The 26,894-nt window shown below is 55.8% G+C and overlaps 1 protein-coding gene across 1 annotated transcript; it reads right to left on the reverse strand.

The window, feature by feature from the left end:
• Positions 1–1,830: 1,830 nt before the first annotated feature.
• ESPNL (espin like) lies at positions 1,831–25,964 on the reverse strand. The gene is made up of 9 exons (XM_077152082.1): positions 25,671–25,964; positions 24,540–24,730; positions 23,218–23,404; positions 22,694–22,876; positions 8,719–8,850; positions 4,872–4,986; positions 4,110–4,243; positions 3,618–3,810; positions 1,831–3,254 (listed from the first exon to the last, which is right to left on the reverse strand). The coding sequence occupies exons 1-9, from the start codon at positions 25,962–25,964 to the stop codon at positions 1,831–1,833; spliced, it is 2,853 nt and encodes a 950-aa protein (XP_077008197.1).
• Between the last annotated feature and the right edge of the window lie 930 nt (positions 25,965–26,894).

Here is a 26,894-nt window from a genome sequence, read left to right on the forward strand (position 1 = left end):
TCCCCCCGCCCACCTCGGCACACCCGAGCCTGGGGGCGGAGATAGCCAGGCCTGAGGCCACAGTGAGCAGGCCGTTCTCCCGAGCTGGATGGGCTGACTTCCCATGGCCACCCCCACCTGCCCCGGGAGGCTCAGGAGGAGACAGAGCGCCCAACACCTTCGGACTCCACCACCCCAGGGCTGCCCCGACCCCACGCTTGGTGCTGGGCCCCCGCCAGCCTCCGCTGTGACAGCGCCCCTGGCCCAGCCGTGGCCCATGGCCTGAGGCTGCGTTTTGGGCTGAGCCGGGTCTGGGGTCTCAGGGCTGCAGGGAGCCTGTGCGCCTCACATCAGAACTTGTCCTCAACCCCCAGCCCGCAGGTGGTGAGGGTCCGAGGGTCCGAGGGTCCGAGGGTCTGAGGCCACGATGCCTCCCCCTGCAGATCCCCACAGAGGCCCTGCCCGCCCTGGCCATGTTCCAGTGCACGCCCCTGGCGGCCGGCGTCCCTGCCCACCCCACGGTCGGGACCCTCAGGGCACGGGACCTCTCCCAGGGTCAGGGATACAGGTTGCGGGGGGAGCTCAGCTTGCAGCAAGGACGTTACCTAACAACTCACATCCAGTCTCAGCTCCACCCGAGGGCCCGTCGCGTGCAGGAGCCCCCAGTGGCTGGACCACTGCCACCTTCCCTGGCCTGGCACCTACCCCCACCCTTCGACGTCCCCGAGTGTCTCCCCCGTGGCAGCGGGAACCTGCCTGGCCTGGACAGGGCTTCTTTGCCCCGATCGTGCTGGTCCCTGCCCCACGCGGGCCTGGTGGAAGGTTCCCGAAAGCTCCTCACCACATCCGGCCTTCGGGGCCCCTCTCACAGCCACGGAAGCCCCTGTTCCCAGGTTCCCATGCCGCTCAGCCCCTGGCGGGGAGGGTCAGTGGCCCGTCCTCCCGGCTGCCTCGGGGGCTGCCCAGCAGCCAAGGGGCCTGCGGCTGGCCCCATCGCCTTCCCCGAGACCTCGGCCCACGGGACGTCCCCACGGGCCAGGCCAGGAGCTCTAGGGCTACAGGTGCAGCTCCAGTCGGCTTGGAGCCCCATTCCTGCCCCCCTTCCTGTGGTCATTCTGCTCTCGTGGGCCTGCAGGTGGGGCCAGCGGGGAGACGGGAGCCACGCGGGGCGTCTCCCTCCGGGCTGGCGGCGGGCGGCACAGCACGTGCCCGTCAGCGGTAACCGCGTGGAGCTGGCGAGTGTGTCCGGAGAGTGCTGGAGGGCGGGTGGGTCTGAAAGGAAGGCTGCTGGCCCGGTGAGTGTCCTTCCCTCCAGTCCCAGCTGCTCCCCACTTCAGAGGGGCCTGGGGAGGCGAAGGGACTTGGCCAAAGTCACCAGACAGAGCAGAGGGAGGTCGGGGCCAGTCACTGCCCCGAGGCCCTGGTGGAGGCCCACCGAGGGAGTGGACAGGGCCAGGGCGCCCAGGAGCGCGGGGGACAGGACGCTCGGACAGCCCAGAGCACTGGGAGGCCTCTCAGTGGGAAATGCCGCCGGCCAGGAGCCAAAGCCAAAGTCCTGAGGCGACTGTCAGAGGGACCGGAGGGCCAGGCCGAGCTGTCCCCCATCAGGGCCAGCTCTGGGTGATGGGGGCTTCCTGGGACTCGAAGGTGAGAAAGACACACACCACGGTCCCCTGTCGGGAGGCGAGCAGGCCACAGCTGGCATGTTGCAGCTGCCATGGGCACGGGACCGGAGCGGGCAGCAGGTCCGCGGAGCACCTGTCAGCTGTGCCCCAGCCGCCTGCCCGCAGGGGCGCAAGAAGGGAGACGGGAAGAGAAACCCAAACACCCCAAGCCCCCCCGGGCGCAGCCTCACTCCCCGAGGTCGAACATCTCGGCCTCCTTCTCCTTCCAGAAGGCGAAGCTGCGGTGGATGACCCCGCAGACGTCCTCGCTGCTAAGGCCGCCCCACCGGGGGCTGGGCCCGGGCGGCGGCGGCTCGAGGGGCCCCAGGTCCCCCCGGCGGCCAGGCTCTGAGTCCCAGGCCTGGGGGGCGCCGAAGAAGCGGGCCCTGATGTCGCCGAAGCCGTCGGTCCAGGCGCGGCGGCCAGCGGCCACCTCGTCGGTCACGGCCTTGTGGAAGGCGCGCACGGCCTCCCAGCCGTGGACGTCCAGCTGCTCGAAGACCTCAAAGCACAGCCGGTGGCGTGCAGCACGCTCCTCGGGGGGCAGGTCGCACTCCAGGAGCCGGAAGTAGCCCAGCAGGAAGAGGTCCAGGGAGAGGCGGCCGTAGGGCACCGGTGCCCCGTCCACGTGCGGCAGGAACTGCTCGGGGGACAGCAGGCCGTGGGGTTGCCGGCGGAGCCGCCGCAGCTGCCGGGCCGGCACGCGCGCCAGGACGGACTTCCAGCTGCCCAGCAGTTGGGCCACGGTGCTGCGCTGCTGCCACAGGCGGCCGAGCCGCGGGTCCCCGCGGGGCGGCGGGGACGGGGGCTGCGGGGCCCGGGGTGCCTCCAGGCTCCTGTTGGTCGTGGCCCCGGGGGCCGGCCCGGAGGCCGACGCCTTCCAGTGGCCGAGGAAGAGCGTGAGGACGCGCTCCTTGCGCAGGTTGGTCACGTCCAGGCCGGCCTCCGGCAGGGCGTCCATCCGGCTGAGGTCCAAAGCACTGCTGCCCCCGGTGTCAACCGGCCCGGGCCCCCGGCCACCACCACCTCGCAGAGGGGCCGCCCTGCAGTCTCCTGGCTGCCGCCCGGGTCCCGGGCTCGAGGCGCGGGGCAGACAGGGGGGTACGGCCCGCTCGAAGTTGCTGCAGAGTGTCCGCACGGACACCCCGCACTCCTGGACCTCGGGCGGGGGACCGGAGGGGGGTTTGCGGGGGGCGGCCCGCAGGGGCGTTGTGTCCTCGTCCCGTGCCAGCCCGTCCGCACCCCGCAGCAGCAGGGCCAGGCGCACCACGTGGCCGCACGAGACGGGCAGGGCCTGCACGCCGGCCACCGCGGCCTCCTCGCCCTCCTTGGTCCCCGGCCCGGGCGCCCGGGGCGGGAAGTGGCTGCGGACGGTGGCACCAGCCAGTGGCGCGGGCAGCAGGGCCTGCAGTTCGGCTGCCAGCCGGCCCAGCTCGCTCCGGCAGTCCCGGCAGCAGCGCCGCAGCTGCAGGTCGGCGATCTGCCTGTCCAGGGCCGCCAGGTCGTCCTCCGTCAGCAGCTCCCCGAAGGGCCCCAGCACGGCCCGGTGCGCCCGCGAGTACAGCCAGGCCGCCTGCCCCGCGGACCCCGGGCCCCCTCCGCCGTCCTGGGGCACAGAGGCGGGTCGGCAGGGCCCAGGCCACAGCTCGGCCGTGGCTGGGGTATGGCGCACCCCCCAGGGACCCGGCCCTCCCCCAGGGACCCGGCCCTCCCCCCAGGGACCCGGCCCAGCCCCAGGGACCCGGCTCTCCCCCAGGGACCCAGCCCACCCCCCAGGGACCCGGCCCTCCCCCCAGGGACCCGGCCCTCCCCGCAGGGACCCGGCCCTCCCCCAAGGACCCGGCCCAGCCTATGGAAACCCCACTCACCCCTGCTGGGACTGCGCGGGTGACAGGGTGTGCCCTGGCCCCCGTCCAGAGTGCGGGGCTCAGCGGCCCCCACCTCCGCCCCCCACCCCCACCAGGCCCCATCCTGTTCTCGGGTGCCCCTCAGAGCCCAGGCACACCTGCAGCCTCCACGCCATCACCTGCCGCTTCCACTCGGGGAGGAGCCGACCGCACTCGTCCCACGTGGGCACCAGCCCCTCAAGGCCACCTGAGGGCAGCCCATCCAGCTGCGGGGTGGCCAGCCCATCTGGAGTGTCCCCCCCGGCCGCCGACTGGGCCCCCTGTGCAGACCCAGAGGGAGCCCAAAGTGGAGGGGTGGCTGCTTTGGGCGGTGGGGCTGGGGTGGGGCGGGGCGGGGAGGGGAGAGAGCGGAGGAGTGAGGTGGGGTTTGAAGAGGTTAGGGGTGGGGTGAGGTGGGTTTGGGGGAGCTGGGGGGCATAGGGATGGGGTGGGGTGGCATGGGAAGGGGTGAGCCTTGCCCTCGAGCAGAAATGGGGAGGCCTCGCACCCTTCTGGCCCAGCTCCGAGGACGTGGACAGAGCCGCTGGGCTTTGGGGTGACCTGGGGAGGGGGGACGCACCGTAGGGACAGCCTCGGCAGTGGTGGGGGTCCCGGGGGAGGCGGTGCAGTCCGGCTGCTCCCTGGGGAGAGGCTGGTCTGGCTGGTGGGGCCAGGTCAGGCAGGGAGATGCTGCTGCCGAGAGGAAGGGGAAAGCTGGGGTTGGGGTGACCAGAGACGGGGTGCTGGGGAGTGCGACCCCTGGCATCTGGGACCCTGAGCCTGGGGACAGCTGCCACGACCTGGTGCTGACGCCATAAATTCACTGGCCACTGGGTCTTTTCTGGGGTGTGGCTGGGGCCTCCCCAGGCCTGGCCAGTCCCACAGGCTGCGTCCCACCCCCTACCCCGGCCTTCCTGCAGCCGGGAAGGAGCCAGGCCAGCCCGCTTCTAGGGGGTCTGGGGGTCTGGGGGTCCAGGACAGCCGCACGGGACCCCCGAACGCCTCTCCACCATGGGAACCCAGGGGCCTTGCAGCATCTGGCCGGCCGAGGGGAGACTCACACCCGGCACCCATTCCAGACAGACATACAGACTCCCACGCCATTGCACGCCTGGCTGGGCGGGCCTCGGGGATCCCTGTCCAGCAGGTCCCATATTGGTAAGGGCAGGTCGTGTCCTCTCACAGGGGGTCCCGTGGTTTGAAGGCCCTTCCAGTCCCCCACAGCCGGACCCTCTGACGTCACAGAGAACAGCGGAGACCCCAGAGTGGCCCCCGGGTCCCAGCCTCCCAGGCCTCACCTCCCCCTGCCCTAGGACCCTCACGACCCGGGTCGGGTACTCACGGGAAGGGCTCCCGGGACCCGCAGCCCCCGTCCTGCCGTCCTCCAGGGCCTGCCTGGCGGCCGACAGTGCGGGCAGGGGGAGGGGCGGCGGCGGGGGCGGCGGCAGCAGCGGCACCTGCGGGGGCAGGCTGGGTCAGCAGAGCCTTGACTTCGGCGGTGCCCAGCTCGTCCAGGGAGCATGCGGCTCAGGGAGGGGTGCAGGAGCCAGGCCCCTTGGGTCCAGCCATCCACGCTGACGCCCAGGGGCGCCCCAGTGCCCCGGCACTCTTGTCTGAATGCCCGCTGAGCCCTCCCCCTTGAGGACCCCAGGCCACCTCCACCAGCGGACACAGTCCCATCTCTAGCCGGAGGGGACACCGGGCCAAGGCCTGGCACACACAGACATGTGCACAGCCTCCGTGCCTGTCCCGACGGGCACGCCGAGATGACCCCGCTGCAAGCCCCTCCCTGATGTGGGCACAAGGCCTCTGGGCTGGACAGCTCAGCGAGGGACCTGGTAAGGCGCTGTGGGAGGTGGTGGGCTGGGGGTGCCGACAGTCCAGGGCACAGGGCCACCACCCCGCTCGGGCCTGGGCTTGGCTGCCTCCCACCCTCAGCACTGACCACTGGGCAGCCCAGAAAACCCCTGGAAGTAGAGGTGCAGCCCCAGCTCAGCCCACGGGGCCATGGCTTCCCCAGATGAGCAAAGGGGGCCAAGACACCCAGCCCGCCACCCCCAGGGTGTCACTGGGGACGTGCAGCCTGAGGGTGAGGACCCGGGGGGGCGCTTGCCACCACACCGAGCACCACCCCTCCCCCACGTCCCTCCGCAGGCTGGCAGAGGCAGTCAGTCCCCAGGAGAACACCAGCCGTCCCCTACCCCGACCTGTGGGCCCCGCCAGCCCTTGCGAGGCTAAAGGCTGGACACTCAGAGCAGGCGCCACCCCAGTTCTCCAGTGGCTGCTCCAGCTCAGAGTGCCCGGAAACTTCCCTGGGGGCTCCCACCCAGCAGTGAGGCCGGAGCTCCTCACCCCTTCCATCCAGGGGCTGGGGTTCCCAAACTGCCCTTGGGGGCCTGGGGTGGTACAGGCTGGAGCTCTGAGCAGGACTGAGGACCTGGGTTCAAACCCAGAGCTCCCCATTTCAGGATGTGTTGCCTGGGGTCAGGGCTAGTGTCAAGGGGCAGAGCTGAGGACCCCAAGTCTGTGCCCTTGGCCCTTGGCCACCCTCTCATCCAGGATCATCAGTCTACCAAGCTGCGGGGTTAGGGCTGCCCCCGCCTCCCCACGCACCTCGCTCCTTCCGGGGGTCGAGCCGGGGGTCCCGGTGCAGAGGAAGGGACAGTGGCCAGCCCAGCCCAGGGCACTGCAGGGGCCCAACCACGGGAGCTGCCCCCATCCCGGGCAGTGGGGACGGGGCCGCTGGGAGTGGAGGCAAGGGGTGGGGGTGTCCCAGCCCATTGATATTTGAAGGCCAAGGTCTTGGGTGGCCAGAGGGCTGGGGCTGGGGATCCCTTCCCATGGGGACCAGAGAGCAGCTGACCCTTTGCAGGTAGGGTGGGGCGCGGGGGGAGAAGCCCTGAATCCTGGGTCGTAGCCAACCTCTTTCTGGAAGAGAGACCATCCAGAGGTGTCCTTCCAGCCTAGTACAGCTTCCAGGGCTCAGAAGGGAAACTGAGGCTCGGGGAGGGCAGCAGGCTCTCTCCAGCTCCCCTTGCATGAGAGCCCATTCCCTCCTGCTGCCAGGACAAAGGGCATCAGCAGTGGTGCCAGCAGAGGAGGTGGTGGCAGGGGTCCCTGGGGCCGGGCTGGCCAGGGGAGGGCCCAGTGTCAGGTCTCCCATGTTGCCTGGACCCCAGGCTTCCGAGCCCCCACACTGGCTGCCCCCAGGCCCGGCATTCCCTCCTCTGTCCCCCGAGCGATCAGAGCGTCTGCCCCGCATCGGGGGCACGGCCAGCCGGTTTGAGGCCTGCACGGCGCCCCCACCCGTGGGGGAAATCCCGGCCCACAGATGGACGCCACACCGGTCGCAGCAACTGAGACTCAGTGACCGGCCAGAAGCAGGACACAGCCCAGCGAGGTCCTGTGCCCCTGGGCCTCGGTTTCCCCAGCTGTAAAGTGGCCCTGTGCCTAACCCTGCAGGGGCTGGACGTGGCTCTGCCCGCCCCACGACAAGGCTGTCTGTCCCTCTGCAGATGAGAACATGGAAGTCCCCGGAGCCGGGGCCCGGGGAGAGGTCACTGGCCTCCCCCCACCCCCAAAGCCCAGGTGCTGCCTGCCGCGGCCCCTCTTCCCCTCGGGCCCCCACCTGTAGCCTGGGGCTCCAGGAGGCAGGAGCAGGGCAGGGAGGGGGACGAGGGTGAGGGAGCGGGTCAGGCCTGGACACCCACGCTGCAGGCCAGGTGCCCACCCGTGGGGTGCAGGGGCTCTGCTCCCCGCTCTTGGCCAGAGACACAGCCGGTCAAGCGATGCAGAGGGAGGGACGTGCTGCCCGGCCTCACTCTGGCCGCCCCTCTAGGGGCTTGGTGTCCACGGGGACGGACACGGGCTGCCCTCTCATGAGGACACGACACCCCTCTAGGCCAGAGCAGGGCCTCGGGGTACTGCGTTTCCATCAATATTGCATCAGGCGCAGCCCCTCCCTGGCAGCTGTGCAGCTCAGCTGGGGAACACTGGGTACAGGGGTGGGGGGGCTGCCCCCCCTGTGTTGCCGCCCCGGCCTACAGGCAGCACAGCCCAGTGTCTGGCCTCCGGGGCCAACTGCAGTGGGTGGACGCAGCCTTCCCTTCATGTCCTCCCCATGTAGGGGTCCTCAGCATCCCTGCACCCCTGAGCAGGTCTGTCAGCAGCTGGGCTGGATGTGTAATGGCACCTCCCCCTCCAGTGACACCGATTCCCAGGCCCCGGCAGTGGACAGTGGGGTCAGCAAGGGGCACCTGCCCGGCCCCTTCCCACCCCAGGCGCCTGTGGCCTCGGTGCAGCGCTGTGGGGAGGAGGCAGGAAGGCAAGACCCCCGCCCCACGCCCGCTCCCCGGCGGCCCCTGACGGCTCGGCCTTTAGCCACAGGAGCCCGGGGCTGGGACTGGCAAGCGCTTGGCAGGAGTCCCCCGGGACGGGGCCCGGGTGGAGAGGGGAGACACCCAGCCTGTCCAGGAGGGTGTGGGGCTCCCGGGGGAGGGGGCTCCAGTCGCCACCCAGGGAGGAGCCGGGCCTGGGAAGGAGGCCAGGAGGCAGTGGGAGCACCCGCTGACGGCCGCCCTCCAGCCCCTCATCTCGGCCGCTGTCCAGAGCAGGTGGACAGGGCAGGGTCCAGAGGGTCTGAGGCAGAGCCACGTGACAGCACGGCAGCCGAGATGGGGGAGGCGGCCAGGGCTCCCCGAGCCTGTAGAGCACAAGCTCCGCCCACCGCACCGAGAGCCAGCGAGCCCCCGGCGCCCCGAGCCCATGACCGGAAGAGCGCTTTGCCCGAGCCACAGCCGCCCGAGGGTAAAAGCCAAATAAATAAATCACTTCTAGCAGGGGCTGAAATTCAGGCTTCTAAGACACGATGTGACCTTGCGTCCCCGGGCTGGGCCCACACAGCAAGTGTGCCTGGAGGTGCGCTTGTGTCGGGGCCAGCAGGAGGCAGGCCCGTGGGGGCGGGGGGTGGCTGCCTCCCCTGGTGACCCCAGACCCCCAAGGGGCGCCCCAGGCAGCAGCCCCTGTGCACACCCGTCTCAGCCCAGCCCTGGCCCCCGCCCCCACTCACCCGGCAATTCACCTTTCTCCTGGCAAACCAGTCGGGGTAGAGACAAGCTTCCAAGTCGCCTGGGCTGGCAGAATCAGCGGTGGCCCCCCCACCCCAAGACGGGGGCTCCCGAAGGCCTTACCTGCCGGGCCATGGCCCGCAGGTACTGGGCGCAGGTGGGGTGTCCGTGGTACTCGGCGAGGTCAGCCGCGGTGTAGCCGTCCTCGTCCCTCAGGGCGGGGTCCACGTGGTGGGACACCAGGGTCTGGCAGCACTGCAGGAGGAAGGTGCTCTGTGACCCGCCCTGGCCCCCAAGGCTGGGCCGCCCCACCCCCACCTCACGGTGAAGGACTTGCCCAAGGCCCCACCTCCTTTCAGGGGCCTGGAGCCCCACCCAGCAGCCCCCAGCCTCAGCCCCAGCCCCCTCTTCTGGCACCGACACAGCCCACCCTGCTGGTTCTCCTGCTTCCCCAGGACAATGGGCCAAATGCAGAACTCACCTTCGTAAAGCATCAAGGAGATAGGAAGGGAGGGAGGCACTACCAGGCAAACCTGAAGACAAGGAGAACCCAGACGGGTCAGCCCAGCATGCAGAGCTGCCTTGGTCTTAGGGACACTCTGTGCAGGAGACACATTATAAACAAGCTGTTCCGCCAGCAGCCCCTTAGGACTGGAGGGAGGTCTCCACCCTTGGGGAAAGGGCGAGCGAGAAGTAAGCCAGCCCTCTTGGAGACGAACCATCCGAGTGGCCAGGAGACATCCAGCCTGGGTTGTGGACAAAGTTGATTGTGGACTTGGAATTCCCACTTGTGCCTGGCAGAAGCATATAAGCTAGTGTCTGAGGCTGCACGTGATGTCCACGTTCATTTTTCAGATATAATGTACAGCCTGCAGCCACGCAAAACCAGGAGCACAGGGAAGTAAAGCACCATAAATGAGAACCAGCCAACCCAGCAAAGAAAGAGATCCACACAGGCATGAGAATTCACAGACTACAAAATCAACTATGCTTACTACTTTCAAAAAAATAAAAAACAAGTTTGAAAATTTAGGCATGGAAATAGACACTATAAAAAGTGACAGAGCAGATTTGAAAAAGGACTAAATAGAAGGTCTAGGCAAGATAAATAATAACAAAATTAAAAACTGAAGCTGAAGAATTCATGAATAGAAAATTAGTCAGAAGAAGCAATCCAGAACCCAGCACAAAGAGAAAACAAGATGAAAAGAGAAGGAAAAAAAAAAACAGTGGGTACACTAAGTTCTAACAGACATGTAATATTATTAATCACAGAAAGAGAGGAGGACAGAAGGAGGAGAGGTAACATTTGAAGAGACAATGGCCAAGAATATTACAAAAGAGATGAATATCACCAAAGCACAAATTCAAAAAGCCCAACAAATCCCAAGTAGGAAAAATAGAAGGCAATCTAATCCGGGTCAAATCAGAGCAAAACTGCAGAAAACCAAAGAGAAAATGCAAGTCTTAAAAGCAACAAGAAAAGAGATGATCTTCAAAAGATGACATCTTCAGCAACTGTAGATACCAGAAGGCAATGAATGCTGTTTTCAAAGCACCGAAAGAAAATAATTGGGAACTGTCAAGCTATAATCCTATACCCAGCCAAACACTTCTCCAATATTGAAGATGAAGTAGAAATGTTTCCAGGTGAACAAGCAAAGCAAACAAGGAACGTGCTGGCAGCAAACATGCACAAAGGGAAGGTCTAATGCACTTATTTCAGGCGAAAGGAAAGTGATTCCACACACAAGGCCTGAGATGCAAGAAGCAATGAAGAGGAAAGAAAGTGGTAGATTTGTGGATGAATGACCACTGGCCTGCTAAAAAATAATATGGGATTTTAAAACTGTAGCAATCAAATATGAAATTGGTATATCACTCAGGAGGAAGGTAAGCCATACTTAGGCTGTTGTATGAAACTTGTGGGAATAGTGAAAGAATAGATTCATAGACCTGAATAAAAGTTAGGAATTTGAGTTGCACTTTTAGGGTAAGTGCTAAAAGCACAGAAATACAGTGCCTACATTCTAATCTAGGAGAGGGAAAACAGTAGGATGATTTAAAAAGAAAATCCCAAAGCAGATGTAGGAAATATGCCTTTCAGTTCTCCGCCTGTGGGGAGTGTGACTGACGAATGTCCCCCAAGGCTGCGTTCTGCCCCCACCCCTGTTTAGGGCTGCTTTGCCAGCCCCCTGCCTCTCTCACACACACACCATCTCCTATGCAGGTTTTACTTCAATAAATCCCTCACATGTCTAATCTTTTCCTCAGCTTCTCAGAGACCTGAGCTAACACATAAGATAAGACAGGAAAGAAATATGGATCAGGAAAGACTAATAAAGATCATAAACTATGAGGGCAAAAATAACCCCCAAAATATTAGTAATTACACTAATTATAAATGGACCAGATGCAGTCTGACAAAAAATAAAAAAAAAAAGGTCCTATCTGGTGTCTAGTCAGCTACACTACAGGTAATTAAGAAGCAGTCAGAAGGTTAAAAGCAAAAGTATGGAAAAAGATATGCCAGGCAAATAATTAAGAGAAAGAAAGCTAGTGTATCCATAGTAATATTAGCTAAAACAGGCCAATGATATGGCTTTAAAATACATAAAACAAAAATGCCTAGATGCCAGCAAAATATAACGAGTCATACTAGGAACAAAACAAAAAGTGACTGGATTACAGGGAAATGGAGACAAAACCATAGCAAGAGGTTTTTAACATGCCATCTCTTAAGCAATTTTAGAACAGCCCACAAGCTATACATTTTTTTAAGAATAGACTGAACATTTATAAAAGTTGACAATATACTAGGTGACAGCAAACAGCAAAGGATTGAAATCAGAGTACAGTCAGAGATTATATTATCAGAAATCAATAGACCATGGAAAAAGTTCATGTTTGGAAATTAAGAAACATACTTTATACTAGGAAAATCGAAGCTATGGCCCAGACAAAGGAATAAACCAAAAACTCAAATAAGAAATGGGAGTTAAAGCAATTAATTCAGGATGTTCAAACAGACATGGGAAATCTCATCAAAAATTAAATCAGTGAGTTGAGGGAGGATATAAAGAAGGCAAAAGGTGAACAAAAAGAAGAAATAGAAAGTTTGAAAAAAGAAGTCACAATCACAGAACTTATGAGAATGAAAGGCACAATAGAAGAGCTGAAAAAAAAAACAATGAAAACCTGCAATGAGATATTTGAAGAGGCAGAAGAAAAGGTTAGTGAACTAGAGGACTGGACATCTGAAATCCAACACACAAAAGAAAATATAGGGAAAATAATGGAAAAATATGAGCAGAGTCTCAGGGAATTGAATGACAACATGAAGCACACAAATATACATGTAGTGGATATCCCAGAAGGAGAGGAGGAGGGAAAAGGAGGAGAAAGACTAATGGAGGAAATAATCACTGAAATGCCGCTGATAGCTTCAGCCGGGCCGCGCGACCGGTACACTGGGTGGGTTTGGGGCGAGCTCGCAGGGAATTAACCTGGGTAAGCTGGAGCCGGCGCTTTCCCCAGCCGGCGGTCGCGAGAAGTCATCACTCAGGCCAGATGCGGGTTTTAAGCTTTATTGTTACACTCCGGGATGGGCCACCCGGGAACCCGAGGAGTGAGACGTCTGGGGTCCGAAGACCCCGGGGCTCGGACGACCCAGAGCGGGGTAAGCGTGGGGCTTAAGTACTCTCGGGGAGGGGTGGAGTCTTGGGTGCACACGTCAGGAAGGGACAGCCAATCACACAAGGCAGGAGGCAGTTGCTAGGCTGAGGGCTTAGGTTAGGTATAGAGGAGTGAAGAGAATAACAGGAAGGCTTGCGGTTTAGTGGTGAGCTACGGAAATGGGCGGTCTACAACAAGAGGGGGAAGGGGGGAACAGAGAGGGGGGTTACAGGTACGGAGGGCAGAGAGTGGATGTAGAGAGGGAGAGAAGGATTAAAAAATTTTAAGTATGGCTAGGCTCCAGTCCCTGAGAAATATGCCACACTGAAAAATCTCCCATCTCTTATGAAAGACATAAAATTATAGATCCAAGAAGTGCAGGATACACCAAACAGGATAGATCCAAATAGACATACTCCAAGATACTTACTAATCAGATTGTCAGATGTCAAACAGAAAGAAATAATTTTGAAAGCAGCAAGAGGAAAGCAATTCATCACATACAATGGAAGCCCAATAAGACTATGTTTCCCAGTAGAAACCATGGAGGTGAGAAGGCAGTGGTATGATATATGTTTAAGATTCTAAAAGAGAAGAACTGCCAACCAAGAATTCTATATCCAGCAAAATTGACCTTCAAAAATGAAAGGGCAATTAAAACATTTTCAGACAAACAATCACTAAGAGAATTCATGACCAAGAGACTGGCTCTGCAAGAAATACTAAGGGAAGCAATACAGGCAGACAGGAAAAGGCAGGAGAGAGAGGTATAGAGAAGAGTGTAGAAATGAAGGCTATCAGTAAAGGTAAAAAGAGGGGAAAAATTAGATATGACATATAAAATCCAAAAAGCAAAATGGTAGATGAAAGTATTGTCTTTACAGTAATAGCATTAAATGCTAATGGATTAAACTCCCCCATCAAAAGACACAGACTGGCAGAAATGGATTAGAAAACAGGAGCCAGCAATATACTGTCTACAGGAGACTCCTTTCAGACCCAAAGTTGAAAGTGGTTTCAATAGGCTGAAAGTGAAAGGTTGGAAAAAGATATTTCATGCAGACAACAATTAGAAAACAGCAGGAGTAGCAGTACTAATATCCAACAGATTAGACATCGAATGTAAAACAAAAGAGACAAAGAAGGACACTACATATTAATAAAAGGAATTATTCAATAAGAAGACATAATAATCATAAATATTTATGCACCAAGCCAGAGTGCTCCAAAATACATAAGGCAAATATTGAAAACACTGAAGGGAGAAATAGACAACTCTACCATAATAATTGGAGACTTCAATTCTCCACTCTCATCAATGAATAGAACATCTAGACAGAGGATCAATTAAAAAAAAAACAGAGAATTTGAATACCACATAAATGAACTAGACTTAACAGATATTTACAGAACATTACACTCTACAACAGCAAGATACAGCTTTTTTTCAAGTGCTCATGGATCATGCACAAGGATAGACCATATCCTGGGTCAAAAAACAAGTCTCAATAAATTTTAAAAGATTGAAATCATACAAAACATTTTCTCAGATCATAAAGGAATGAAGTTGGAAATCAATAATAGGCAGAAGGCCAGAAAATCCACAAACATATGGAGGCTAAACAACATACACTTAAACAACCAGTGCATTAAGGAAGAAATTACAAGAGAAATCAGTAAATATCTAGAGGCAAATGAAATTGAAAACACAACACATCAAAATTTATGGGATGCAATAAAAGCGGTGCTAAGAGGGAAACTTATTGCCTTAAATGCCTATATAAAAAAAGAAGAAAGAAAAAAATCGAGGAATTAACTGTTCACTTGGAAGAACAAGAGAAAGAACAGCAAACTAACCCCGAAGCAAACAAAAGGAAGGAAATAACAAAGATTAGAGCAGAAATCAGTGTAATTGAGAACATGAAAAAAATCGAGAAAATCGACAAAACCAGAAGGTGATTCTTGGAGAAAATCTATAAAATTGATGGACCCTTAGCTAGGTTGACAAAAAGAAAAAGAGAGAAGATGCAAATAAATAAAATAAAAAATAGAAGAGGAGGCATAACCACTGACCCTACAAGATAAAGAAGGTAATGAGAGGATACTATGAGCGACTGCATGCTAATAAACTAGACCATATAGATGAAATGGACAACTTCCTAGAAAAGCATGAACAACCAACATTTACTCAAGAAGAAATAGACGACCTCAAGAAACCAATCACAAGTAAAGAGATTAACTCAGTCATCAAGAAGCTCCCCAAAAATAAAAGTCCAGGACCAGACGGCTTCACATCTGAATTCTACCAAGCATTCAAGAAAGAATTAGTGCCAACCCTGATCAAACGCTTCAAAAAAATTGAAGAGGAGGGAAGGTTACCCAACTCATTCTGTGAAGCCAACATCACCCTCATACCAAAGCCAGACAAAGATATTAGAAAACAAAATTACAGACCAATCTCTCTAATGAATATAGATGTAAAAATCCTCAACAAAATTCTTGCAAATAAAATCCAGCAGCACATTAAAAGAATTATACACCATACTGAAGTGGGATTTATTCCAGGTATGCAAGTGTGGTTCAACACAAGAAAATTAATTAATGTAATAGATTATATCAACAAATCAAAGCAGAAAAAAAACACATGATCATCTTGATTGATGCAGAAAAGGCATTCGACAAAATTCAACATCCTTTCTTAATGAAGACACTTCAAAGGATAGGAATAGAAGGGAACTTCCTCAACATGATAAAGGGAATATATGAAAAACCCACAGCTAACATCACCCTCAATGGGGAAAGACTGAAAGCTCTCTCCCCAAGATCAGGAACAAGACAAGGATGCCCATTGTCACTATTGTTATTCAACACTGTGCTGGAAGTTCTAGTCAGAGCAATTAGACAAGAAAAAAAATAATAAGAGGCATCTACATTGGAAGGAGGATGTAAAACTCCCATTGTTTGCAGACGATATGATACTATATGGCGAAAAAAAAAAAAAGCCACAGCAAAGCTACCACAGCTAATAAATGAGTACAGCGAAGTGGCAGCTTACAAGATCAGCACACCAAAATCAGTCATGTTTCTATCCACTAGTAATGAGCAATCTGAGGAGGAAATCAAGAAAAAAATTCCATTTATAATTGCACCCAAAAGGATAAAATAATTAGGTATAAATTTAAGGATACAAAAGGCCTATACACCGAAAACTACAAGAAGTTGCTACAAGAAATCATGGAAGACTAAATAAATGGAAGCACATACCATGTTCATGGATTGGAAGACTAAATATACTTAAGATGATAATTCTACCCAAATTGATTTATAGATTCAATGCAATATCAATTAAAATTCCAAAAACTTACTTTGCAAAAATAGAAAAACCAATAACCAAATTTATTTGGAAGGGCAGCATGCCCTGAATAGCTAAAAATATCTTGAGAAAGAAAAATGAATTGGGAGGTCTCAAACTACCTGACTTTAAAGCATGTTATGAAGCTACAGTGGTTAAAACAGTATGATGCTGGCATAAAGATAGATATACTGACCAATGGAATAGTATAGGGTATTCAGATATAGACCCTCTCATCTGTGGCCAATTCATCTTTGATAAGGCAGTCAATCCAACTCACCTGGGACAGAGCAGCCTCTTCAATGATGGTGCTTGGAGAACTGGATATCCACACCCAAAACAATGAAAGAGGATCCATATCTCACACCCTATACAAAAATGAACTCAAAATGAGTCAAAGCCCTAAAGATTAGTGCTAAGACTATAGAATTTTTAGAAGAAAACATAAGGAAATATAAATCTTGTAATAGGAGACAATTTCCTAGATCTTACACCCAAAGCATGAGCACCAAACAAAGAAACAGATAAATGGGAAACTCCTCAAACCAAACACTTTTGTGTATCAAAGAATTTTGTCAAGAAAGTAAAAAAGTAGCCTACACAATGGGAGACAATATTTGGAAACCACATATCAGATAAGAATTTAGTATCCAGATATAAAGAGACTCTTCAATTCAAGAACAAAAAAGACAAACAACCTAATTAAAAAATAGTCAAAAGACATGAAGAGACACTTCTCAGAAGAGGAAATGCAAATGGCTAAAAGGCACATGAAAAGGTTCTCAATTTCTCCGGCTATTAAGGAAATGCAAATCAAACCACAATGAGATATCATTTCACACCCACCAGATGGCCATTATCAATAAAACAGAAAACAACAAGTGCTGGAGAGGATATGGAGAAAGAGGCACACTTATCCACTGTTGGTGGAATGTAAAATGTTACAACCACTCTGGAAGGCAGTTTGGCAGTTCCTCAGGTAGCTAAGTATAGAATTGCCATATAATCCAGCAGTCCCGTTGCTAGGTATCTATTCAGAAGACATGAGGGCAAAGACACAAACGGACATGTGCACACCAATGTTTATAGCAGCATTATTTACAACTGCCAAGAGATGGAAACAGCCCAAACGTCCATCAACGGCTGAGTGGTGAAACAAGCTGTGGTGTACCCATAGGACGGAATTAGACGCCGCGGTAAGACAGAATGAAGTCATGAAGCATGGAGCAGCGTGGATGGACCTTGAGGACGTTGCGCTGAGTGAGATGGGCCAGGAACAGAAGGACAGATACTGTGTGGTCTCACTGATGTGGGCATTAATGAGTGGACTCGGAGAATTTCAGTTAAGAATGCGGGTTATCAGGAAAGAAATAAGGTAAAGATTGGGCAATTGGTGCTGAAGGAAGACACATTGTGCAACAGGACTGAGTGAAAAAATTCAGATATGGATAGCACGATACTGATTATAGCACAATAATACAAGTATACCGATTAAAGCTGAATGTGAATATGACAGAGGGAGAAGGGCTGGGGGTATGTATGACACCAGAAAGAGAGATAAAGGATAAAGACTGAGACGGTATCATTTAGGAATGCCTAGAGTATACAATGATGATGAGTAAATGTACAAATTAAAACATGTTTTTGCAGGAGGAAGAACAAAGGAATGTCAGTATTGCAGGGTGTTGAAAATAGATGCTATATGGGAAAAAGTACAATCAATGTAAGCTAGGGTCTATAGTCAACACATTATGCCAGAACTAAATGCCAACTGGCGGGGTGATTGGGAAAGGGGTATAGATTCTTTGTGGAAGAAAAGGGAGGGAAACGTCTACAGATAGAGTACGGTGGTGACGGCATGTCTGTGCACGTAGGACTGGAGAGGCTGGAGGGAAGTAACTGAAACTGTAGAGCTGTGTCCCAATAGCCATGTTTCTTGAAGATGGTTGTATAATAATGTTCAATGTATATACAAGGATATCGTATAATCATTGTATAATGATTTCACAATGTGACTGTGTGATTGTGAAAACCTTGGGCCTGATGCTCCTCTTATCTAGGGTATGGACAGATGAGTAAAAAATATGGATAATACATATATATATATATATATAAGAGGAGCAAAGGTTAAAATAAATTGAATAGATTGGAATACTAGTGGTCAATGAGAGGGAGGGGTAAGGGATATGGGATGTATGAGGGCTTTTTTTTCTTTTTATTTCTTTTGCTGGAGTGATGCAAATGTTCAAAAAAATGATCATGGTGATAAATACACAACTCTGTGATGATATGATGAGCCATTGATTGTATCCCATGTATGTAATGTTTTTATGTCAAAAATATCTGTGTGTACAGAATCATCTACCCAGACTGAATACAACATGTTTTTCCCATAGGTGGAAGTGATTTGCAAAGGGGCGAAAAAGAAGAATTTGGAGAATATACAAGAAGTATGGAATAAGTGTGGTCCTGATTTTGTGCTTAGAATAAAGGAGGTGCTATTTAGTGGGATTTTGTTTTTGAAGTCCAGTCTTTCTCAACTTTTCCCTAGGGAGCTTTGAAATACCTGTTCCACTCCCAGAGATCCTGACTTAATTGGCCTGGGATGGAGTCCAGACATTGGTACATCGTAAAAGCTCCCCAGGTGATCCTAATAGGCTGCTGGAGTTGAGAACCACTGATACAATTCCCAGGATGAGGCAGACTTGAATTCAGATGGCTTCAGGAACACAATTTTAATAAAGAGGCTTAAACGTAACAAAAGGACCCTGAAAAAGACCTGCTTCTCCACAATGACCCAAAGAGCTAATAAAAAAATAGTTCACTTGAGGATAGGGATGGAACCAGAATAGAAATAACTTGAAGGTCTAGGTTAAAACATCAGAAAACCGACTTGAAGACAGGCAAAATAAACATTGAATGCCTGAAAGAAGACATATTGAACATGGAAGAACACAAACACGTAACCTACAAATTCAGATATAGGCTATTCTCCCAGTTTCTTTCACACCTTAAAACTGCTGATCGTTCTTGTAATGAATACTGTGAGAAAGAGGGATAGCTGAAAGCAGATAAGACTGGGAGTCTTAAGGGAGTGGTTTTTTAAGGAGAAACAGCCTTTGATTAGATGAAGAAAGGATGAATACATTACCCAGGAAAAGTTAACAAAAAGAACAGTAGAGGAGCTTAAACAGGAAACCCCGTGCTTGGTTTAGGGTAGGGGTCCAGGTGGGTGAGAGGCCAGCATGCAGCTAGGTAAGCACTCCACGGCTACCTCTTGTGTCTTTGGAGGTTCAACCTTTAGATCAGCCCTTGTAGATTCTGAGGATTTCTCTAGATGTTGCTTTTTTTCCCTTTGATATGCTCAACCCAACCCCTTTTCTTATTTAGACAAAATCTTCCCCAATCATCAAGAAACAAACAGGAGAAATGGGTGGGGCAGAGGGACTGCTTAAAGCCAGCTGCTCTAGCAACTTTAAACCACAGGCCCAGTCAGGGTGAATTTGCACTCCCTTCTTTTTGCATTTCCTTAATGCCTCTTACCCCAATTCTCTCTCTTCTTTCTCACTTTTTTTTTTTTGCTTTTTCCCCCCTTCCCTTTCTTTTTTGCATTTAATCACTATTAAGATTGTATACTTTTTTATATATTACAAATGACAAGTTTTTTTTTGATAAGCTCAGAATCTTCCATGGAAAGAACTCTTTTATACTAACAGTTATACTTACAGTTCTCGTATTAATAAAAATGGCCATTAAAGTGGCAAAAAAAAATATCTGTGTATTTGTTAAGTTTTATCAATAAAAATATTTTTTTAAATATTAGGGGGAAATGGTCGTGGGGTGTATGAAATTCTCTGTACTCACATACCAATTTCTCTGTAAATCTAATACTATTCTAAAACAAAAGTTTATTTTTAAAAGGAGGGAAGAGTCAAATGTTATGCCCACATTTCCTGGATGCAGTATACTTCCAGAACTGTTAGAGTAAAAGAGCTTAGCAGACAAATCAACAATATGTGGCCTTGTTCAGGTGACTCTGGGGGCATCTGCTAAGGCATCTGTGCATGGCGCAGAGTCTCTATGTGTTCTTAGACACCATGGTGGGTGGACAGCGGCCGGTGAATTTGGGAGCAGCCTGCCCATGGCTGGGGTCGGGTCCAAAATACACACAATAAAGATTTCAAAGGTAAGTTTCTCCGCTTGGAGGCGTGAGTGAGCTCATTTTCCGCCTAGGGGAGGGCAAGGAGCTGGGGGGCTCCTGGCTCATCAGATGTGATGGACTCCCATAGAATATTTCATTTTAGAAAAAGATTTTGCCAACACGACAAGCAAACTCATCACCCTCCCCCTCCCTACGTGGGACATGACTCCCAGGGGTGGGGACCTTCCTGGTAACTTGGGACAGAAATCCTAGAATGAGCTGGGACTCAGCCTCAAGGGATTGAGAAAACCTTGACAGAAAGGACGAAGAGAGAAATGAGAAAACTAAAGTATCAGTGGCTGAGAGATTCCAAACAGAGTCGAGAGGTTACCCTGGAGGTTATTCTTACACATGAAATAGATATCACCTTTTTAGTTAAGGTGTAACAGAGAGGTTGGAGGGAAGTGCCTGCAAATGTAGAGCTGGGTTCCAGTAGCCATGTTTCTTGAAGATGATTGTATAATGATATAGCTTTCACAATGTGACTGTGTGACTGTGAAAACCTTTTGCCTGATGCTGGTATGGACAGATGAGTAAAACATATGGATTAAAAATAAATAAATAGTAGGGGGAGGGAACAAATGTTAAAATAAATTTAGTAGATTGAAATGCTGGTGATCAATGAAAGGAGGGGAAGGGGTATGGTATGTGTGAATTTTTTGCCATTTTCTTTTTATGTCTTTTTCTGAATTGATGCAAATGATCATGATGATGAATATACAACTATGTGATAATATTGTGAGTTACTGATTTTATAACAAGAATGGAATGATCATATGGTAAGAATGTTTGTGTTTGCATGTGGATATGTTTCATTAAAAAAAAAAAAGACCCACTTTGCAGGGTGGAGTGTAATCTCCATGGAAATAATCTGATCAAAAGGTTCAGTGTGGGTCACAGCTCCAGGAAAACAATCTAATCAGCATTTAATTTTTTTTCTTTTTTGGGTTCATGGACCAGGAATTGAATCCTGGTCTCCTGCACAGCAGGCAAGCATTCTACTACTGAACGAGAAGCAACGTAATCAAAAGATTCACCCACAGTAACTCTGTACCCACAAGATTGGATTAAAGAGCATGGCTTCTGGCAGCTACTCTTATGCAAACTTCAGTTAGATATTGCTATTCACCATAGTTTGCCAAATCCCAATCAAAACCATTGCTGCCAACCCTAAAAAATACCTTGGGCCCTATCCGAGAGTCTACAGAAGTTCCATGCACTATGTTTACTTTCCAAAGACCTACAATCTCCAAGTGGGCTCCTAGGCCAGATGAGTCTTGAAACACAAAGGGCCCTGCCTCTCCGGAACATCAGCTATTTCCATCCCTCTTTCCCATATTATCAATAGCCCTCTCCAACATGAAAAATTTAGATTGGGCAGACTCCAAATACCCCTAAAGATTGGGAGAAAGATCAAAGGAGAAGGAGGAATTATAACAGAGAAAAAAGGATTTAACAAATGAGTTTAACTGCTGAATCACCATATTAAATTTTCTTTTAGTCTTCAGCATCTTGGAGCAGCTAGAAGGAAAAACCTGCAATTGCGGAACTACTGTAATCTGTACCAAACTCTGAAATCTGTTGTATAACTAATTGTTGTGGTGTGCTTTGAAATTCATTGCTTTTTTTGTGTTTATGTTATATTTGACAATAAAAAAAAGAGCATGGCAAAAAAATAATAACAAAAAAATAAAAAAGAGAAAAAGGGTGATGCCCACAGACGGCGGCCACCCCTCTTGCTTATGCGCGAGGCGCCGGGTCTCGGGAGGGGCTGCATGGGCTCGGCTCCCTGAGCTGCCCCCCCACCCCCAGATGTCTGTCCGGCCTCCCCCCTCCCCCCAGAACTGCGGCCCCCAGAGGCCCACGGCCGGCACCCGCCCCCTGGCCCCCCACCCATCGCCTCCTCCGCAGACTCCCCTTTTAGCGTGGCCCAGTGTGGGGCCGCCACGACTCCGGCCCTCGACGGGGCGGGCGGCTGGGGGGCGCTGCGGAGGGGCGGGCAGTTCCAGGAGCGCGCGAGCGCGCGGGCTGGGCCTCCCGGACCACTCTCAGAAAATGCAGGTCAAGGCCAGGCCCGCCCCGGGCTCCCTGCGCAGGGCGGCGGCCTCGGGGGGCGGCCCAGGCGGGTCCCCGGGGCCCGAACACTGCGAACAGCCTCGGGTTGAGCCGTCCCTCCAGCAGCCTCGTGCAGCCTGGGCCCGGCGCCGGGTGTCCGAGCAGCAGGTCCGGCCCTCCGGGGAACCCGGGGCCCGACCGGGTGGGACAGGTGAGAGGGCAGAGCCGGGGTGGCCTCACCTGGACTCGGCCGGAGTCCCGGTGGGCCAGGGGGTGGGGGTTGGGGGGACGTGCACTGCTCGGCGCTGCTTCGCCCAGTTTCCTCCCCGCCCTGGGACAGCTGTCCCGCCTGGGGAAAGGCCCCACCTAAGCTTACACCCGGAAGAGGGTCCCACAGCCCGGTGCGCCCCGCGGCAGGGCCCCGCCCCCGGGCGGCTAAGGACGCGACCCCCCAGCGGCGCGGATGGGTCCCTGCCGTCCAGCACCAGGCAGGGCGTGCGGAGCTGCGGGCCCCTGGGGATGGGCCGCCACGGGCCCCCTGCCGAGCCTCAGTTTACCCATCTGTAAAAGGGGATGGATGATGTTGGGGTGCAAGGGTAGTTCCGCTGTAGAATCCTCTCCTGCCGGAGACCCGGGTTCCGTCCCCGGCCCAGGCACTTCCCAAACAAGCAAACGGAAGAGAAAAATGGGCCCGATGAGCCCTGACCTGCGGGGCTCCTGAGGCGGCGGAACGTCCTCGCATAGTGCCGGGGCCCACGGCTCACCTCCGGGTCTCCGGCCTGCTCTGCAGCCCCCCACCCCCCCACTGGCCTTACCTCGGTCTGCCCGTTCTCGGCGGCGTCGTGGAGAGGCGTGCCCCCCCAGGAGTCTCTCATGACGGGGGCCCCCATCAGCAGGAGCCGGTCTAGGATGGGCGTGTGTCCGCCTCGGGCTGCGAAGTGGAGGGCGGTGGCCCCCTCGTTGTCCATCGCGGTGAGGCCGATGTCCGTGAACGTGACCTGGAGGGCAGAGCAGAGGGCAGAGCAGGGTGCGGGGGTGGGGTGGGGGGTGGACCCCAGGCTGAAGCCGGGGGGTACGTGCAAAGGCTGGAGGTGGCGGGTGGGGGGGGTCCCAGGGTCCTGGGCCCCTGTGGGAAGCGGTGGGCGGATCGGCTGCCCCGGCCCACGCGGCGCCCCGCAGCCTTCCGGAAGGCCGACCGGATCTGCTACTCCCGGCTCGGGGCCCTTCGTGGCTCCCCAGTGCCCTCAGGAAGGGACCCAGGTTCGGCCTCCGCCCGCCCTGCCTTTGCCTCCGCCTGCCTCCCCTTCTCGGCCCGCCCCCCGAGCGCGCACCCCCTTACCAGCCAGACGACGAGCGAGTAGTGGCCGCGGGCGGCGGCAGCGTGCAGCGCGCTCATGCCGTCCAGGGCGCGCAGGTGCACGTCGGCGCCGCAGTCCTTCACCAGGAACTGGGCCAGGTGCAGGTGGCCCTCCTGGCAGGCCAGGTAGAGCGGGGAGGCGCCGCTGCGCGTCCGGCTGTTCACGCCGCTGGCGGGGAGGGCTGGGCTCAGAGAGTGCCGGCGGGGCGGGGCAGGGGGCTGGGCCCCCAGGGAGCGAGGGAGGGGGAGGCACTGCCCCGGTGTGGCCAGGCCCCTGCAGAGACGCGCAGGTTGTGCACTGCCCAGTCCGGGACCCCTGGCCGGTGGAGGCCAACTCTGCCGGTTCCCATCAAACCGCAGCTTGATGGGAACCTGCGGGGCGGATGGCCGCAGGGCGGCTCTCTCTAGTCGGCATGTAGGGCTGGAGAGCCCCGGGGGGCCAGCAGGCCGGCAGGGCAGGCAGCCTCCCGAGCCCAGTGCCCCCCCCACTTTCCTGCAAAGGGCAGGGTGAGCAGACCGCGGGGCTGTGGGGCCCAGGCCTGGCACCCACATTCCAGGCCCACGGTGGCTGCTCAGAGCAGGGCCTTGGATTCCCCGCAGCCCACTCTGCGGTCAGGTGGCTGGAGGGCACGGGTGAGGCCTCGGCCCCAGTGACCTGCCCTTGTGGACACAGACTCCAGCTGGTCCCGACTCCTGTAGGGAACCTGACTGCTGCTGCCTGGGGTCCCGGGTCCCCGCCACCCCCAGCTGGCGGCCATGCTTGCCTGGCCCCTCGGTGCCTTCCTTCTGGCTTCTGGGTCCAGGTCATAAACTCATCCTGTTCGCACCCCGAGGTCACCACCCTGGGCTTGACCCCGAATTCTAAGCTGTCCGTAACGACAGAGCTGGCCCCCGCTCCTGAGGACCTGTCCCTGCACCCGCCTTTCTTACTGGATGTCACGGCTGCCATGATGGATGCGTCACCCCATGTGCCCCCTGCCCTACGAGTGCCTGCCTGCACAGGTGAGACCCACGGCACCCATGGCTGCCCTGTGGCTGTGGGACAAGGGACAAGCAACCCAGGTGGGCCTCAAGAGTCCTTCCTGGCCCCCCACTCCAAAGCTCACCCTGCTCCGCCCCTACGTACTCGCTGGCTCTGTCCTTACTCTTTGCTGACATGGTCCCTGCCCCACGGGGTCCCCTTGGATGCCCCCAGCGCATTCTTCTCTGTCCCCTCCTTGGCCCCAGCTTCTGGGCCGAGTGCTCCCTTCTGCCCTTGGCCTCCCTCCCCTGCACACCCCCTCTGGGCCCTGCTGGGGCCTCACCTGCCATGGGCGGCCACCAGGAGCTTCAGGCAGGTCAGGTCCCCACTGACGGCTGCATGGTGCAGGGGCCAGGCTCCCTCCAGAGTCTGCAGTGCAGCCGCATGGCCCTCACGGAGCAGCCACTCCACCACTGCAGGGTGGCCGAAGCGGGCGGCCAGGTGCAGGGGAGAGACGCCCGAGGCATCCTGGTCCTGCCAAGGTGGGAGGGGACGCTGGGCAGGCCGGGCCGGCCACCAGGGCTGCTCTTCCCTTCCCTTCCACCCTCTTCCTCCACTGCCCGCCAGAGGGGCTCTGGCCACCGGGATGGCCCCAGGTGCTGCCTCCACCTACCTGCCCTCCCGCAGGGATGCAGCCATCTGCCTAGCACTGCCCATCCTGCCACAGGGCAGATGCCAACCCCATGCAGGTGCCTGGCCTCCCCCAGGGCCCCACGATCGGAAGCACATGTGGTTCTGCCCTGCAGCCTCTCGGCCTTTCTGGGATGGACGCTGAGGCCCCCAGTGGCACTGGCGGGGGTGGGCTTCGTCTCCCTGGTCTTCCCTTCCTGCCTGACCCCACCTACCTCCTGCCTATCAGAGGGGGCTCCCAGCCTCCTAAGGAGGGAGGGTCCTTTGCCCACATCAGGGGCCTAGCCAGGCAGGAAAGGAGAGGTGGGGCCCCAGGTGGAGGTGCTGGCTCTGAGTCACACGTCTCGGCAGTGCCCCGGTGGCCTGTGCCATGATCCACGCCGGAGCCCAGTCCTACCCACAGCTCCTGAGCCCGCTCTCCAGACCCCACAGGTCCAGCCCCAGTCCTGACCCCAGCCTCTGGCTGCAAGAGAACCAGAATCCCAGGGCGCTTCTCCAAGCGCCTCTTTCTAGATCCTTCAGTAAACAGGCTTCATCGGCCAGGCCTGACCAAGGACGGGCTCCTGAACCCTGGAGTGACCCCCCACCCCCGTCCCATGTCCGGTGAGGGGCTGTGGGGAGATGGGGGGGACGGCGTATTAGGAGGCTCCTCCGGGGAGAAGAGGGCCGTCGGGAGGGGCCGGGGCTCCGGGAACTGACACGGGCTTTTGGGGGGTGGGAGGCGGGCACAGGCAGTGCGGCCACCTGCCGTGGAGTCTGCTGGGTCCCCTCCGCCCCTGCTCACCTGCAGCCCGCAGCCCCCGTCGCGGATGAGCCAGCACAACTCGGCCAGGTGGCCTGTGGCGGCGGCGTCGTGGGCTGGGGTGGCCCCGTTGTGGGCCCGCTGGCCGCCGGGCAGCCGAGCGCGCTGCACCAGGAACTTGAGGCAGTCCAGGCGGCCGGCGCGCGCGGCGTGGTGCACCAGGCCGGCCCCCAGCGCGTCCGCGACGCCCGGGCCCAGGCCGCCACCCTCCAGCATTCCCTCCAAGGCGGCCAGGTCCCCGTCCTTGGCGGCCGCCAGCGCCCGCTGCTCCTCCATCCTTAGCCCAAGCCCGACTGGCCCGGCGGCGGCTCCCGCTCGGGCTTCCTGTTTCAGGTGCGGACTTGAGTCCCCAGATCTGGTTACCGGGCGTCGGCTCGGAGGACAGATGGGAAGCGGCCACTGGGGGAGGGGGCAGCTGTTGAGGGGAGGGGGCGGGGGCCCAGCATCCTGCCCGATTGGGCTGCAGGGCGGGGGCCGGCCACGGCCTGGTAGGGGCTGGAAGCCGCCTCGTCCTCCCCACCCCCTCCTCATCTGTAAAGGAGGGGAGTGGGTAGCCCCAGAGTCTCTCAGCCTGCGGTGCGTTTTCAACATGTTTACCGGGCACCCAAGTCTTCCCGACTTGGCAGGAGGTGCCCACACATCCACTGTCCACAACTGGGTGGCAGCTGGCGGGTGCCAGGGCCACGTGGGAGATCGCTCCTCCAACCCTCCCAGGAGGCAGCCCCACCACAGCGACGCGCCCCTCGGGGACTCATGGCTAGGTGCTTTGGAATACTGAGTGCCCCTGCTTGGCCCTGATGCTTTCTCTAGGACCTCCTAGAGAACCGAGGCCCATCTCCTATCCCCAGGAACTGGTCTGTGGGAAAAGCACACAGATCTGTGACTGTTCCCCACCCACTCCTGGCCGCAATGTGTGCGTCCAGCTCATACCTGAGCTTACAGCAGGTGTGTGGGCCCCAGCCCAGCCTACAACCACAGCACCCAAGCTTTCTGGACCATTCTTCGGTGGTGCTGGGCACTCCGTGACTGCCAGGGAAAGCAGGATCCTAGCAGCTTCTTCCTGGCAGCAGGCGGCAGGATGTTGCAGGTCAGAGACCTAGCTCCAGGGGCTCCCAGAGAGAATCCCAGGCTGCTTGTCTTAATCTAAAGCACATTAGATGGGAATCACAACCAGCCCTCTGATCCTACTCTCTCTGCGCTCAGAGC

The sequence above is a fragment of the Tamandua tetradactyla genome, chromosome 3, assembly GCF_023851605.1.
Source record: "Tamandua tetradactyla isolate mTamTet1 chromosome 3, mTamTet1.pri, whole genome shotgun sequence".
In the NCBI taxonomy this organism is placed as follows: Eukaryota; Metazoa; Chordata; class Mammalia; order Pilosa; family Myrmecophagidae; genus Tamandua; species Tamandua tetradactyla.